Source organism: Apteryx mantelli, chromosome 1 (assembly GCF_036417845.1).
Source record: "Apteryx mantelli isolate bAptMan1 chromosome 1, bAptMan1.hap1, whole genome shotgun sequence".
NCBI lineage: Eukaryota > Metazoa > Chordata > Aves > Apterygiformes > Apterygidae > Apteryx > Apteryx mantelli.
In genome coordinates, this window is record NC_089978.1 from 120029434 (window position 1) to 120047360 (window position 17927).

At 37.9% G+C, this 17927-nt stretch overlaps 1 protein-coding gene across 7 annotated transcripts in view; it reads right to left on the reverse strand.

Annotated features, from left to right (window-relative positions):
* Window positions 1-2234: 2234 nt before the first annotated feature.
* Window positions 2235-17927, reverse strand: part of EPHA6 (EPH receptor A6) — a 550821-nt gene continuing 535128 nt past the window's right edge. For 5 of the 7 annotated variants that reach the window (XM_067300370.1, XM_067300386.1, XM_067300362.1 and 2 more), the window contains 5 exons: window positions 17659-17852; window positions 15175-15324; window positions 12143-12251; window positions 10341-10455; window positions 2235-2977 (listed from right to left, as the gene is read on the reverse strand). In XM_067300370.1, the coding sequence (XP_067156471.1) occupies window positions 2925-2977; window positions 10341-10455; window positions 12143-12251; window positions 15175-15324; window positions 17659-17852 (621 nt within the window). In that variant the 3' untranslated portion in view covers window positions 2235-2924. Of the gene's footprint in view, window positions 2978-9869; window positions 10222-10340; window positions 10456-12142; window positions 12252-15174; window positions 15325-17658; window positions 17853-17927 lie in introns of those variants that run through there. The other 2 variants (XR_010884765.1, XM_067300353.1) reach the window with 2 other exon arrangements.

Genomic DNA, 17927 nt, shown 5'->3' on the forward strand with positions numbered 1-17927 from the left:
CAGCGGCGGCAGCTACGTCTCTTCCGGCGAACTCGCAAGGCGGTACCCCGTCCCCGCCGAAGCCCCGCCCCCCGTGAGGCCACGCCCCCTCGTGCCGGCCGCTTTGAGGCGATTGCAGGCTGCGTTGGGGGCGAGGCAGGGGCCGGTGTCCGGGCAGGCCAAGGTAGCAGGGTCAGCTCCTAAGCAGGCAGTTGGTGGATGTACAATGTACAGGGAAAGCCTTAAGCCTGCCTGTGGTTTAGGTAATTACAGTAACTGGAGTTTGAGAAGGCAGCTTGTTTAGGCTAGACACGGCACAGAGAAATACATTTTTGTTAATTTTTTGCCATGCAGCATAGTCCAGTTGGACCATCCTGTGCTAGGTCTGCTGCATGAGTGTAAACTGACTTGTTCCCGCTCCAAAATGGAGCAGTTACAACCTAAAACCCCATCTCCTTCCTGCCACATACCTACACTTAAAGGCCAGATTTGTTCTGAATTTTGTAAAAATTAGTACTGTGACTTCCTGTGTTGCTGTGTTTATGGAAAGCACCCTAGTGGGCTGCAGCTAAAATGGCTTGTCGTGTTTTTAACTGGAACAGTAGCGCTGGCTTTCATCAGTGTATCTCGCTTCAGTCCTGCTGCAGTATTCATAGGGTAGTGGGATTCACGGACGGTCCACGTCCCCTTCCCCACATTCAGAGCGAGCAATGCGCTGCACTGCAGACCCTATGCTGCCGAGGCCTCGGTGCAGAGCCCTGCATGCTGTCCCATGCTCGTTTCTCACAGAGCGGCAGCGCAAGCCAACCCACGGGAACAACTCTCAGCCCCCAGCGCTCCCCTCACTATGTTTCTGTAATGCCAGATCTAAAATGCATTTCTGGGTTTGTCCTTCATTTTTAAACAGAAGTTAAGCGGTGAGCGAGGGGTGGGCTACACGGGTCTGCCCCTGCCTTCCAAAAGAAGGTCTGTACTGTGCTTGGCTTGAAGAAGCAGTTTTCCTTCACAGAGCTCCAACCCCCATTGTGAAAAAAAAAATCGATCTAGTTTCACCTATGCTAAACATTGCTTTCAATCTACTGTCTTAATTTCTGATCTGAGGAGAGGAGCAAGAGTGGTAGAAATAGCTGTTCAACAGCTGCGTGGACAGTTCTTGCTGCTAAGAATCTTAAGCTGGAAACTCCCAGTTATAATGTGCTTCACATTAAACTTCCAGGACTAAAAATAGTCCCAACATTTTGGGGTCTATTGTTTGCCTTTCTTGTTTTCACTGTTTCCTTTTATTATTATTAAAGGTTCAAGGTAAATTACAATAATAATTTTAATGATTTCCTTACACCCAGAAAGGTTCTGACTAAAAGATAAGATTCTCTCATAATGACATTATGACACATTAAAGGAAAGCCAAGTAGTATAAATTTCACTGTAAAGTCATGAGTTGAAGCATTTTCTAAATGCTAATCAAGTGGTGAGGTAAATCTGCTTTAGAGGAGTGTATCACCTCCTACTTTTCATACTGAAATTTGTATCTAAGAACTAGTTCTAAAGTCAAAAAAGAGATAAGAATGGCAAAGACATTTCTGTAACCAGATCTAAAATGAAAAATTCACCATGCTAAACCTGACAGCCCTTAGTGAGCGAGTTCTTCCCATGTAAGATGTGCAAGATATAATGGATTATGCACATCTGATATTAATTTCTTAATCTATGCATAATTTTGTTCAGTTTTGCATAACTGAATGATATAACATGACATAACATATCATGTTATGAAAATAAAGGCTAGCTGTAGTTTTACATTTTAAACTTTTTGAGGTAGGGGCTGAATATTTTATTTGGCAGTCTTTACTTGTTTGTGAATCACTGCATTGCCTTGGCATTATTTAAATAATACAATCAGTTATAGAACCATATGTATTAGAGTTTTCAAAAACAGTAGAGAAGGAGTTGCATGGAAGGAGTTGTGTGGATCAGTGAACAACTGTAAGAGTGAACAATACTGCAAACTACAGTGGTAAATGTTAAGTGGTAGATGTAAGAACACTAAGTGTTCTTTTGCTGCATCCTCCCCCACCCCAACACCCTGAAGTACCTTAAATCTTAGAACCTACCCTGTGTTAAGCAACTGTTTTTTTTTTTTTTTTCCATGATCACGTATGACAGGCTTCACTGGGTATCATCATATTCATAAATTAAGGCAGGACAAAAACATCAACTCAGAAATAACCACCAGTACTGTAACTTTTATTTGCTAATAAATATCTTAATAAACAGGCTTACCCCATCTGTAAGACCTGATAATGCCTCTTAGGAAATCATAGAAAAATAAAATACAATAATAATCAGTAACTTGTACTTTGTACAAAAATCTTATTATGTTGCTCAGCAGGTAGCTTTGCCAAACCCCATATTCTTTCTGCAAATAGATGGCATATGTAATTCAAGTCACCTTAAAAACATCCTAATGTTGAGAGCTGAGCATTCTATTACACTATTAACTTGTAGGCATGCCAGCACATGAAAATTTACATGGAACATCATAGTATCATAATAATAGAATTAAAAAAAAAAGATAACACCACTTTTCAGTAAATATGAACAACTTCACTTCTAATGTAAATTCCCCTTGGGACTGCAAATCAGTATATTAAGCTCGTTATTTCATGGCTATTACTACTATACTGTTATAAACTGGCTAAAAGACAGAAAGAAAAATGGCCTTGGAACATAGATGGGAGATATATTACATGAAGAAAAGTCATTCTGAATGGTGAGGCAGTCCCAGGGGGAAAACAACTCTACCAGCTGTGAAATGTTCAGTCTCTCAGAATTAGTAGATCTTGCTTGCTGTATGCAATGCTACACAAGTTCAGACCAATGAAGATATAACTTAGAGGTATAGTACCAAGGTCGCTTTTCTGTGAGATGAATGGTGAAGATTTCAGTTACAGGTAGTTGTCATTATTCAAATATATCTTGGCAAGACGAAAGGAAGCAACTGCAAAACACAAATGTTATCTGGGATCTTCAAAGAAAAAGTGGTTTTCAGAGTACTGATAAGGATACAAGATCTGTGCTGAGGCCACGGTTTGTTTGTAAAATACTTTGCAAGTATTACCATGATTATATTTTTACTTTAGAAGCCATCTACCTTTAAAGTTTTGACATGGCTGCTTAAATATATAATCTAAGTGTCTGTCATCAAATAGTTATTCATATATACACATACATTGATACATTTTATGGCTATGCTAGAACAGCAAACTATGAAGAGCAGTCATATTTAATTGTGTACAATCTAATTTCACAGAAGAGACAGAGATTAAAACCCCTTTTAATTCATATATATTTAAAACCAATACACAGAAATAGAGGCTATCCTGAGAAAACCTACCAACCACATTATCTTCCAAGAGAAAATCAAGGCTAATTTCTGGAAGGTAATCAAGTATTTTTCTTGTATCTTTTCTGTAAGTGAAAATGGTTTGTTTTACAGGTTTACAGACCTGATGACAAAATTAAAACAATTTCTGCCAACTTGATCAATGAAGGTTGCTTTGCCAGAAGATAATACATTGCCTTTCAGTAAATATGGTTTCAAATGATCTTTTTAAGCCTTTTTTTCCCTGCTAAACTGCAGATACAATCCTGAGAAGTGCAGGGTACCTGTTGTTGCTACTGAAGTCGCTAGGAGCTGAAGTACTGCACCAAACAAGAGCAAGCCCTTTTTGTTAGTCCGTGGGTTTTTCAGTCATGGCATCACTTTGTGTGATCCAGCTGATACCATGAGGGAATTTTTGCATTGACCTCGACAGAAGTAGGACCCAAGGCTTTAGCTAAGAACAACATGTATCGAAGTACTGACTGAATCCAGTTCCTTCACCAGGGTTAACCTAGAAACAACTTTTCCCACACTTCTCTGAAATAGACCTCTACCTTATGCAGAAAAGTTGGAAGAAGAAATTGCTGCAAAAAAGAAATGGCATTTTAAAATGAAATAATGCCAGTTCAGCTCTTCCTTGGGGAGAGGCAGATACAGAATCCTGGCCATAAGTTTTAAAATGAAGCATGTGCATGTCTTAGGAATTTTAGAGCAGGATGATTTTCTTGAAATATGGACTTACTGAAAGAGTCCAGTAAACAGAACCACTGGGAGGACATTATTCATTTTTTTGCTGTTGTGCCTTTCAGTAACTGAGAAATCACAGAATTTACACTACAATGCACTAGGAGTGTAAAACAGAGCATGTTCAAAGGGGAAAATGATCAGATAGAGCAGCTATTATGAAGGGGAGATCATATTGTGTAATGGTATATGTTTAGGAAAAAAATAAAGATAATCAAATCCTACAAATAAAGGGTTTATATTTTTGGTAGGTTCTGTTTGTTTGACAGGGAGGGTAGCTTTATCCTGAATTTAAGTCCATGAGTTTGTGGAATTTTCTGAGAGGAAAAAAAACCATTTCTCTTAGATACTACAGTGCTTCTATTAGATATGTAGTATAATGCTTGGCATTTTTTTTAAACTATTTATTCCAAAAGCAGTGATGGTAGCCCACTGCAGATAAAACAGCACTGCAGCAACCCCTTTTGTATCTTGCAACTCAGCTCTGCCATATTGAAGGGAACCATAATCTATTTCACTGAGGTATCGGCACTATCTTTGATGCTCAGTGCACTCTCTTTACCCATTTTAAAGCAGGTCATCCCTTCCATGCAAATCTATAGAAAGTCTTGATCGAAAAACTATTTGTTTATCGATTTAACTGACTTTGGACCATACTGTGAATGACTAAGCTACATCCCAGAACTTGTAGCTCTCAACAAAGAAATTAATGCTAGCAAAAAATTCTAGCCATAAATTTGAATTACAACGTATTTCCTAATAAACGTTGGTCCTCTAACAACAAATGAACTATGATAGTAGTGGGAGCAGGAAGAGAAAATTTATTTGGAGAGCTGAATCCTATATACTATACGTGTAACTCAGGGCTTCATCCTAGTGCCACTGAAGTCGGTAACAAATTCTCATGAATTTTGGTCACAGCAAGAGAGTGCTTTTTGACACTGAAACATTTAATTCCTCACAAAGTTACATCATTGTCCCAGTAACTACTCAGTCAAGAAGTTTATTAAAATCCTTCAGCAGGATGTGGAAATACTAGGTCTTTCAGAGCAGAACCTTCACAAGACAACAATGTAACTTGTGAAGTTGGCATTTACTAACAAAAATAATCTACAAATTTAAAAGACTGGCTGCACTTTTTCATCTAATCCTTTTGCTTGTAAAATGACTCTGATGACAAATTATACAGCTCAACACATTCAGCACACTAAAAAATTATTCTTGTTTTCCTTTTCTGTTCACCTCTTAATCACTGTCAAGAAGAGCTCAGTCTGAATGAGAGAAAACTGAAAAGTCAGTTTGTAAGCCACTCTTAACTGGATAGCTCTACTCTTTGCTGTTTGTTTAGGCTCCTCTCAAAAAGCCAGTATGCAACATGAAGAACAATTAGTCTTTCAGTTATAAGTTTAGAAAAGAAAATTGTGTTTACTGGAGATTCTAATCTAAATTATGGTGGGTGTTATGATGGGTGTACTGTTTTTTTGTTATAGGCTGGGCCCTGGAGAACCAGCAAATAGATTTTGTCCTCCTGCTGCTGTAGAGGACCCTCACAGCATTATGCTGTGACGATACTCTGAAAATGCTCCCTAGCCTGATTCAATGGGCACTTTTTCACAATTCCCAACCAGAAGTGAATATTTGGATTCCAGTGTGGATTTCCCCCAAATGTAATTTTTCAGATCATAGATTCAAGGTTACTTATCATAAAACCAAGGGTATAAGTCATCATATATTATCATACAATACAGGTATAAAAAACAGATAATATACTAAATTTTTGTGGAAAAAGATATACTTGGGAAGTCTCCCATAGGAAAAAAGGTAAGAGATACTGATGTAGGATATTTAAAGAAGCATACATACAAATAGATCTTGTTATGTGAATTGTTGTTATTTCACATATAAAATATGGAAATATATTTTAACTCTAATCCCTTTTTCAACCTCATGTTCCTTCATTAAGCTTTTTTTTGTCTGTTTTCTCTTCTAAAATTCAACACATCTTGTTACAGTATATACTGGCATATCCTCAAATTCCCTTGAAATTTTCCCTCGTTTAACCTCATAAGAGCCTATAAATGGATATTTAAAAGAAAATAATTTAATTATAAGATGTTTAAACATCTTTGGTGACTTCAGCAGAGGGACTTAAAGTATTTTTATTGAATGGTCTACATCCTACTAGAGATGTTGGCTTATGGGCGCCTTTCTGCCCCTTTATGATTGCTAAAGGTTTCTACAGTAACTGGGTGCATGGAAAAGAATTGGTAGAAAAGCAGTTGGTGTGGTGGCATTAGAAGGGTCAGTATCAGGTGACCAGCCAGCTTTCTGTAAGCCACTTTGAAAAAGGTTCTTTTTTTCTGCCTGTGGAGGAAAAGAGAGCCTGTCCATTTCCAGATAGATAACAAGCCAGGGAAGTCTGGGAAATACTATACACATACAGTGCATGCTGCTTAAAAATTTCAAAGCCAATGGTGCAATTAAACCTCATTAGCATTATTGGGAGTTATATAATTAAATTCTGTAGGTCTGAAAAATCTCAGGCATTATGATACACATTATATATACAATTCTTTATATACATATACACACTATTTTTATATCCATAAGGTGCTCAACATAGCCTGGCCCCTAATCTGAGGATCTATATACAACCATAGCACTCATGGATGAGCAGTGTGCATTACTAAATATAGTATATGATGGTAGAAGATACTTGTGAGCTCTAAATGCATGAAATTGTCTTGTGCAACATTTTTGTTTCTGTTAGAGCGCTCTATAGCACAATTCAGGACAGTTCTTCCTTTTGGACCTTATTCTAGTCTTTAGGGACTTTTTACCTTTTCAGGGCTGAGATTTGTTTGTCTCTCCTGAACATTTCATGATCACTGTACTACTACATGTTAGCTCAGCCTAAGAAATCTCTCTCTTGCTCTCAAAAAAAAGGTTTTTTTTTAAAATATTATCTTTGCCTTTTATTAAGGAAGATCAATCAGTAGGTGAACAAGGGTGTTCTGAAAGAAAATTGTTTAACAGAATACAATGCTCTTGAACTATGCACAGAAGCTGTGATAAGTATATTTCCATTTAAATATTTTTCTAGAGGATGCAATAGAATATAGCCTTGTATTATGACTCTTACTTTTGTTACTCTAAAAGATGTGTTGGATTGATTAGAAGCGAGTCCTCTGACTGATACAGTTAGTGCAGCCACATTCATTACTATTTCCTTTCCGTGCTATGCAGAGCATATTCCAAGACAGATTGAGACCATGAAGGGGTAGGTACAGTTACTATATGTTCATAAGAGAAATTCCCAGCTGCCAGAATGGGTCCCATGGAACCATTCCATCAGCCAAGCTAAAATAGCTGAATACATGCTTCCATTTGCAGTGGGGCCAGCTGAAATTTAGTAACTGGCCCTCAGTGCAAGTTAAAGTACGTTCTACACTGCTTTAACTTGGCTGCTCAAATAGTCCCATAGGGTCATTCTAACACGGAAATTGCTCTGGTAAATACACTCTTACTAGGCACCTCCACACTGCCACCTGTTCCACATACATAGTACATCTCTACTGCATCTGTGTAAAGGGAGTCTGTATGTTGCTTATGATCCACCTTTGGACCCTGTATGAAGCTGCATTGAAATAGAACTTAATAGAGCCCAGGATTAAGCTCATGATATCTACAAAAATGGAAAGTTATTACTCTTAAATTACAAAAAATCAAAATACTACAATCTATGAGCTGCATATCAGAATAATCCAGCTAATACCTAATAAAATTTTGGACACAGAATTCTTCATCTACAGCAACTAATTTATTCTGAATTTATAGTTGAATGTATTTGCAGTTAAAGGATTGTCTTATACTGAAAAGTCTTGGCTGATGTCTTAAAGAAAGCAGAACGTGTGGCTGAGCTTTTATTGAACAGCCATTGAACAGACACGGGAAATGAAAAGGGCAACTTACATTTAGGAAAAATTTAGACTACATAGCTCAATTCCCTTCCTTTCACTTCATGAAAATCCCATTGCTTCTCAAAAAATCCTGTGTGAAAACATCTCATGAGCCAAATCTACTAAACCTTCTGCTGTTACTTGTTTAATTTCAACATCAGCATTATGGATTAGGTCGTCTCTTTTTCAGGGGCTCAGCAGGAGGACTCAATACAATCAAGGCATGAGATTCATCTGACTGAACACAGATGCCTGGATCTGAGCTAGTCATTTTGGTCTCTTTCACAGTGAAGGAGGAGAAATAGGTGCTTCTCTGGCATAATTCATCTCACCCCAAAGTAAATAACTACATTTTTCAGATGACTTGCCTCCTACAAGGGCCCACTTCTCTTCATGGATTCAAAGGGAGCCTCGGATGACTAGCTCAAATGCAAATGTCCAAAATTAGGTGAGAAGATCTCCTCCCAGTAGGTCTCAGGGCTCTGACTGACAAGTGGGCATGGCCTGAGTAAGGATGACTGCTGTGGTTTCCATGTTAGATGATTTCCCCACTCTGCTGCAAGGACATCTGAGTTGCTTGTGAGTCAACTTTGGAAGCACTGTGGTTGGCACGGGATGGACAGCTGGGGACAGTACACTTGTTGGCCAAGAGACGCTGACCTCGCCCTGCTCAGCAGTCAAGGCCCTCACTTAAACCACATTTTGGAGATAGTGCTTACAGTTTGTACAGATGGATGGATTTTGTTCTAGATGAAAGACAATTAGATCTGTGGGAATAGCCTACAAAGGGATTTTACTTGTAAATAACTAACCTAGAACTATTTCCTTATGCCCACATTTTAATGCATATTTTGGCTTGCATATCATGCACACTTTATTTTGTGAACTTTCAACAAGTCATTTTTGAGTCATGAAGCACTGTGCAGTGGGCCAGATTTTCAAAAACAGCCTGCTAGATTTGCTTACATTTGTTAAATTTAAACTGTTAGCCGCACAATGCAAGCTGCAGGATGACTAAAGACAGCTAATTTTCACCTGAAAAAAGTATCCCCTGTAACAAAGGAAGCTACTGTAGTTTCACACATACACTTGTGGCCTGCACAGAATCACACACACATTTGAAAAACAACACCTGTTGTTTTTTTTTAATGAACAAAAATTTAAAGAGGCCTAGTAATGGCACTTTTGTTTGCACTGAATAAAACAGAAGAGTAGGCATGGAAGCTGAGCAAGAGAAAATGAAATGTTTCCAAAATATGGGGGAAATGTAAATTTGATCAAGATAACAATTATAAAAGTGTCATACTGCACAACAACAACAACAACAAAACAAGCCATATAAACCCACAAAATCCTGGAGAGGATTTACAATGTTTTTAATAAATGTCCTCACCAAAAGAAACCCTTGTTCGCTCCTTTCTGGTTACCCAGACTCTTGTTTATATAAAAAATATATCTGATTAATAAATGTTTTAATATCGTTATTATATTTGTTCTATTGAAAATATATTTTCAGTAGTGTGATAAATCTGGAAATTAATTTCCATGAAACATGTCCAGGTTGTGTGCATGTAACATGCAGTTTTGCATCCACACTACCAGGAATGAATAAATGTGCAAAGGAGAATTAAATAGTGTACACGTATGGTTTGGATTAATTATGAGTAGTTTTGCAACCCCATTAACAAATAACAGACTCATACCTCCTCAGTAATGTATGTAAATGTGAGAGGGGCTCCTTCCACAGGTGGCACATTGTTGGCCATGGAAGCAATGGCAGGCAAAATGGACAAAGGAAAATCAGCTTTTACATTACTCTGTGATGTTATTATTTTAAAAGGCTTCAAAAGTAAGTACAATTTTCTTTTCATAAGAGAACCCTTACCAAAAATTATTCAGATGTGGAATTGGGCAGAATGTTCCAAGTGACAGTAACAGAAAAGAACAAAGGCTTTTCTTCCACTAAAGGCCTGTGATCCTGTAAAACACACGTGCTTGTACAGTCCTACTGAGTTCAGCGGGACTACTCATGCTGATGAAATTACCTTTGTAGCTGGAGTAGGACTGGTACTGCCCTTCTTTAAACATGCTTATCAAATCGGCATTGGAGAGCACTGGTGAATCCTTATCTTTAGAAAACTTGTTCCTCAGTTAAATCTTTTTTTTTTAATGGAAAAAAGGAAAATGTACTCAGTTCTCTACTGTTACCCCATTTAAATTACTGAAGTTATTCCAACATAAAGTAACAACAGTGAATCAGGCCTAGCATGTCTTACTCTGTGAACTGGTTGGAAGCATAATCTTTTCTGAGTTGCTTTCTGCTTTTCCTTCTCTGTCACCGGTATACAACAGCCTTTTCCCAGTGTCAGGAAATACACTTTGATTTGCAAGCTGTAAATTAAGCAGTAAATATCATTATGATTACATAAAGTAGTTAATTCAATTTGATATACACATATATTTTACTAATTGCCCAAATGCACATTTTAACTGAAGATTTGTAATGCTCAAGTATATTGGAATGCCACGTAACTTAACAAAAGTCCTCCAAACTATGTATAAATTAATGAAAGCATCTGCACCCAGGTTACATGTGACATGCATGTAGATCCGTGCGTGGCTTCTACAGCATGCAGACACGCGCTCCTTTCTCAGTTCCTAGTAGCGCATGTCCCATGCACAAGTTTGGAAATGTAGCCCAGCACGGCTGTGTAAGCTGTCTGAATAAAACATGAAAGCTTTAAGTCTTACAGAGGTACAAATATTACGTTAGGCCTTTGCAGCCATTTTCTTGCATGTAAATATGGCTATTGAAGAGTTCTAAAGATAATTAGCTTCGATGTCATTTAGATATTTGCACTAAATGAAGATCTAGCCTGTAGTAACCAGAACTCCACTTCAGCAGAGTCCGTGTTTCACTTCTAAAAGCAGTTAGAAGTAGACTCAAGGCAACATATAATTACACTGCTGTCCTATGTCTCCTTTTCTGCCTGTATACAATATAACTGAATACCACAGGGTGTAACGGCCAGCATTAGCTTGTGTTTGTACCACTGCCCTCAGTTGGATGGTACGGCCGATCTGCTGCTATGGGAATAAACACATCACCCCGCTGATGGCTGGCCCTCTGAGGTCTACTACCACTGATGCAGATTACCCTTAGTTCAAGTAGCGGAGGCCTGCATTTTTGGAACAGAAAGCTTTCTGAAGTCTATGTGGCCACAGTATAGCTGACGACCATGTTTTATATGTGGCTAAGGAAACATTATAATCAGTTTTCCAGGGATAATTTGCCGTGTAGTAGAAGCAAATGCCGAGTAATAAAAAGGTCGAGTGGTGAAAAATCCCAAGAATGAGCAATTTTTCCAACTTAATCTACAATTTAAAGCATAAAAAGTGTCGCGTGCCAAAGTAATTCAAAATCAAGGACCTTACGATTTCAAACAACTCTTTCTCACTCTCCTCCCAATTCACACGATGGAAACTCATGAGATGAAATCATCGGTCGTTTCTGCACAGAAGTCTAACATTTTGAGGCACCAGCTTACCAGCATTTAAACCATTATAAAACAATGTAACGATAGGACCCATACATTCGGATTTAATTAAGAGATAAAATAAATATTTATGTCAAACTTCTCCTTGATTGCACATTGGATATTGGAAGTTACATGGTCACAGAACATGAAAGAAGTCAAATACTTTTCGATCTACCAGCAAACTCTAAATACATCGATAAAGAAGCCACACCAGGCCAAATAGATTGCTACTTTCAAATAAGTTCATGAAAGTTTCCCAAAAACTGTTAAACAAAGTTACACATCCATGCTGAGTTATTCATCAATGTGTAGCAAGAGTCTTGCAGTAGGCCAGGATTTTATTGGCAGATAACTGACAATGGAACTATGCAGTGTGATTAAAAATTCCAGTTTGGAAGCATTAACATAGAAGTACTTTTATAGTCTGAACAGGAGACTGCAGTTCTTGAAGTTGGGAAGAGCAGAAGGGAAGAATGAGAATATTTTCCATTTTAGAAATGCTGAGGCACAAAACACAGTTGATTCTAGTACTTTCATACATGAAATCCTTTCTCCTGTATGTGCATCATGTGTAACCGCAAAGTCTGTAAACTGCTCACTATTCGTCTCTGGTGTCCAATGAGTACAACTCCAATTCTTCTAATGTCACTGTAAGATAAAAAGTTTCATCATGGATGCAAGTATAGCAAAGCCTCTTGCACACAAAAGATTATAAATATATGATGAATTGCTCCACTTTAGGACAGTTTACTTTCTTGAATGGGATACATAAGAATGCTGCAAATGTTCACACTTCTGCATTTGCCAATTCTGGATTTTTAAAGACACCCATTTAAGAAAAAAAATATTGTAGTTAGAGTATTGCTATCTGCTACAGTATTAACAGTGAAATAATTCTTCCAAACCCTGAATAAGAACATAAGTGAGCTCTAATAGCCAATTTTTAGTAATGTAGTAGTAACATTTTTTTTTCCCACTCACACATGCAGGGGAACAGAGCTCATACACTCACTCTTGCAGTCCTGAGGCAGGAATACCTGAGATTATGCTTTTGATAATTTGGGGAATGGTGATGAGAGATGGTCTAAAGATCAGCATAGCAGTGAGTCTACCTGCTTGACCCAGATTTCCCTCCCAGTTCACCTTCATCTCATCTAGCCCTGCACCACAGTGCACGGAGCATGATGCTGTCAAGAATGAAGTCAACAGCCCTCAGCATCCAGCACAGTCCACTTATTCAGTTGTTCTCTAAATATCACCAACTACAATATGCTGAGAAAGAGCAGAGAGGCAGCAAGGGCAGGAAATTTCAGTTATGCCCTGTCAATTGTGCAAGTCCCGCACTGGGACATAACATAGCCATTGCATGTTTAGATATCCTCAGAAATTGTTTTATGGTATAGCTAGTTAAGGAGCCCACAAGATGAAGCGTGACCCTTACGGGTTCAAGATTTGCAGTTCAAGATACCTGCAGACTATCCTGCAGCTGAAGAACCACTGAGTAGCAGCAGCTATTAGATATTTAGGCTTAACATCCATATGGGGGATCATACACAACACTTATGATCAGCAGGGACTATGCAAAAATATTTAGCCTGTTAAAGAGCAGCTAAAAGAGGTAGCTAAGAGAATAAACTCTTGCAGGTGGGGCGGTGTTAGAAATGCAGGACCAATGCATACCACCTATCAAAAAAGGCCAGATAAAGCTCAAAGAGAAGCCAACATGCCTAAAGAATAGGGTAAGGGAGGTTATTTGAAGGAAGAAGGAATCTTTCAAAAAGTTGAAGTGGTGTTTAAAAGAAGAAACTAGAAAGGATGATGAACTTAGGCAGATTACCTGTAAAAACACAGTAAGGCAGGCAAAAAAAAGAACTTGAGGAACAACCAGCAAAAGGCACCTAATAATAAAACAGGTAGTAAACCTTTTTGCAAACTCACTGGGTGCAAGGAGCCTGCCAGAGTGTCTGTAGAGCCTATTGATGATTAGGGTATGAAAGAGCACTGAAAGACTGGCCACTGCAGGGAGACTAAAGCAATTATTTGAATTGGTATTCACTGCTGAAGAAGTGACTCCCATGCCAGAACCTTTATGGTGAACTTTTCAGAGCATCTGTCTGAAATTGAAGTGACTGCAGGAGAAGTTATGAGAGAAATTAAAAAAAACAGAGAGCAACACATCTCCCGATCTGTAACCTCTTGCTTTAAAGTGCCTTGGTGCCTAAGGCATGGTAGAGTGGAAAATGTGGTGCCAGAACAATAAAAAGTTCCCAGTAGAGATCTGGGGAACTACGGGCCTGTGAGCCTGAATTCAGTACAGGGCATAGTAGAAACTATAATAATGAATTTAATTAGCAAATACCTGGATAAATATAATCTATTTGAGAAGAGTCACTATGGCTTTTGCAAACAGAATTCCTGTTTTACAGTTATTTGCTATGAAGGAGTCAGCACGCATATGGATGAAGGTTATCCATTTAACATACCCTACTTGGATTTCCATAAGGCTTTAGAGAAGATCCCTCATCAAAGGTTTATAAGGAAAATAAGGAACAATGGCATAAGAAAGTCTTTCCATTTATAAATAACTGATTAAAAGACAGGAGGTTAGGAGTAAATTGCCCATTCTTAAATGGAGTCATCAATGGAAATCTACTGGGACCTATGCTGGCATCTGTGCTGTTCAACAAATCAGTAAATGGTCTGGAAAAACAGGTGAACAGAGAGGTGAAGTTATTCATGGTAGTAAGGGAAAGGGCTAGCTGTGAAGAGTTTTAGAAGGATCTTATGAACTATATTGACTATGACTATGCCATAGTGACTATGTCATAAAATGGCAGATGAAATTCGGTGTAGATAAATATAAAGTGACACACACGGGAGAAAACCAATCCTAACTTCACATATAAAATTATTGGATTTTAACTGACCATTACCTGTGAGAAGCTGGATATTGAAATTAATATAGATAGTCCCCAAATAAAATGAGAGATCATGAATTAATGGGAAGGGAATAAAGAACAAAATAGGTAATATCATTATGCTACCATATAAATCCATAGTTTGCCCAGACCCTTAAATACTGTGTGCAGTATTTTCATTTCAATAATGAGAGTGGAATTGGAGATGCTTTGAAGAAAGACACTTAAAAACTGCACAGTCTTTTCATTTCAAAAATGAGAGAGTGGAACAGAAGACAGTTTGAAGAAAGGCAACAATGTACGGAACAACTTCCACATGAGGAATGACTTGGGCTTGATGCTTTTCAAACAAACGAAGAAACCATTTTGCCACTGATTTCAGTGGTCCAGATCAAAACTGATTTCCCAAGACACATGTAAGAATGCTCAGTGCCCCAGTCTGGTAGTGCATGGTACAGTCACAGAATGAAACTATCAGTTCTGAGTCTCAATTGCATCTTTCTCCTATACTGCTTTGATAAGAACTATATCTTTATTAGCTTACATAGGAAAGTAAATGAAAGCACTGTTCTATACATCATGATAATTTTATAACTGTAGCATCCAAACAATTCCAGATTAACCACTATAGGAATAATAGATTATATACTTACTCAATACTCATTCTTGAAACCATATCCAAAGTTGTGAAACCTGCTGCCATGAAGTTATTTTTATACTGACCCATTTTTATTGAGTCCAGCCAATCACTAACTGAGACAAACAACGGATATTCTGGAACTTCACCAGGTGAATCTGGCATTCTGTAGAAACAAAATGCAAAGGTTACCAAAGAAGTGGAAAATAGGACACTTGATTTACTCTCATAGACATCATTTTTATTAAAAGGCAGAAGGAATGAGAGAGGAGCCTGAACTGTAAAGGTCAGATTTTAACTGAGGTTCTCCAAAGTCTGATTTTATCCTATTGTCTAAAACTTAAAAATCATATGTTAGCCTGTAAAGTTGTGCCTCTTAAACAATACATCTTTTAAAGCACTGCAGCTCAGTGACAAACTGAGGAACAGACCTATCCCACTGTTTGTATTTTTGTTATCACACAATATTCCTTTACAGATCTTATGCTTTCAGGATAATACAGCAGTCAAAGTAGAGATAAAACCAAGTTTAACCTGAGATAATAGTAGATACAATTTAAAAATATTAATACACTGAAAGATGACAATTTTTACATTTATCTACAAAGAAAAACAGATGGCTGTTTATTGCTATTATGCAATGGGAACACTTTGATTATACCAGCCACAGAACTAAACCTAAAAAAGCAAAAAGAACAACACTTTATATCTTTGCTTTCACATAGAATTATATAGAGTAGTAAATAAAAATGAAGGAGCTAACTTAGTCACGTTTCTGTTTCGGTTCTTTCCCCTAATATTATTGCAACTGAAACTGAAAGATGGAAAAAAAATCCAATTTTGGGGTATATATTTCCAGTCTTTTATTCTGTACCATGCTGGTGACACCTTTGTACATTTTGTGTAGAGAGACTGTAGGAACAGAATGCAGAAAAGGCATATAGCTGTTTATAAGAACTTCGTAATAGTCTTTAGAAGAACAATAGAATTTATTTCAAATGAAAATTGACACAGCAAAAACTGGTCAACGTTGAGTGGTGGAATGCAGCTTGTGCAGAAGGTAGGAAGCAACACACCCTAGTACTGTAACAAACTAAGTTTCAGCCATGCATTTTGGAATACATAAACACACTGATATTCATTCATGTATCAAAATGGCAGGGAGAGGAAATGACAGACAGAAAAACACTGTAAGCAGAAGACTCGGCTAAAGACCTGCCAAGGTCCCTTTCAATTGGAATTATTCTATGATTCCTTTAGAAAAACTGTTGACCTCATAAATTAAAATACCAGTAACACAATAACCATTCAGATTATCTGCATCAAGCATTTCCAAGCAAGAAGAAAACCTGTCCAAGCAGGGGACCTCAATAAAAGCTTGACTTTGGAGAACAGGCATGAGTCTTTAAATTGTAATTAATGTTTTAAAATAAAAGTAAATATAAACACATTACTCTGATGCTAAATAAAATGACCTGAGTATAAGTAAGAAGTCATATGTGATACATACATATATATATGCATATATATATGTATGTGTGTGAGACCACTAACTCTAGTGCAGGGATGTTAAATCCCACAAGTCACATGGGATTGTGGTAGACAGCTTGCTGTAGCCCTAACTCTAGATTTACCTCTCCTTTCAACCTTTCCCACAGCAAGCTACCAGGCTCAGTTTTTGCCCTGTCTCTCAGCCCATCTCCAAATCCATATCAAGCACCTCTTAACCCACTACTGTGCTCAACAAAGCCAGGCCTGCCTAGAGGCACTGAGTTTTCTCCTGTTAACCCAAGGGGTGTCAGTGAAAGCACCTTTAGCTTAAGGTGAATTTCAAATAACCAACACAGTGAGGCCAACTGTAGCTTCACTGACTTCAGCTGACATCCAGGGGGCCCTTGGATCACTGTAAAATTGACACAATTTTCCACCACAGCTCTGCCTCTGTTGTGGCTGCATTCATTTTTATTATATTACTAAGGGAAAAAGCTTTGGACAACACCATCAAGAATTTGTTGTGGAATGGTAATAGTATAATCTCTTATTTGGTCACCTTTGCAAGTAGATAAATCTTCTGCAGCAAGACATAGATTGAGCAAGCTAAGATACAACTAGGTTCTGCAGGAAATTACTCCAAAGAAGTTCACAAACTGCTTGAGCACTGTCAAACAGCATGCTGAAGAAAATTACAGACAGAAAACAAACACATAGGAGAAGCACTGAAAAACTGAACGAGGAGATTCCCAAAGATTAATGACAGACAGTGAACAGACAGAACTTGGACAAAAAAAGAAAAATGCCTAATATCACCCACATGGCTTCAGAAAAAAGTCCTTTTGTAACAGTGTACTACCAATAAAACAAACCGCAAAATTATTTGAAACCATCTAACTTCATAAGCTCAGACCTTCACCCTTCTCTCCCACCCCTACCTAATACTGTAACACATCTAATGATAGCGATCATGGATTATACTAGCAAAAAGTACTGAAAAGAGTCTTACACAAGTACATCCTCCACTAGGGTATGAAGGGTGCTTGGATTGCGGATCAGTTTGTCTAGGAAGCTGACAATATCACTGAATTTTGGACGGTGGTTCCTCTCTTTTTGCCAGCAGTGAAGCATTAGTTGGTGAAGAGAAGCTGGGCAGCCCATGGGAGCCGGAAGCCTGTAACCTTCTTCTATAGACAGTATAACCTGAAGAAATATAATGTACATGATTCCTGGGCATTAGAATTAAATGCAGAAAGGACAGTATAAAGCTGAAATTAT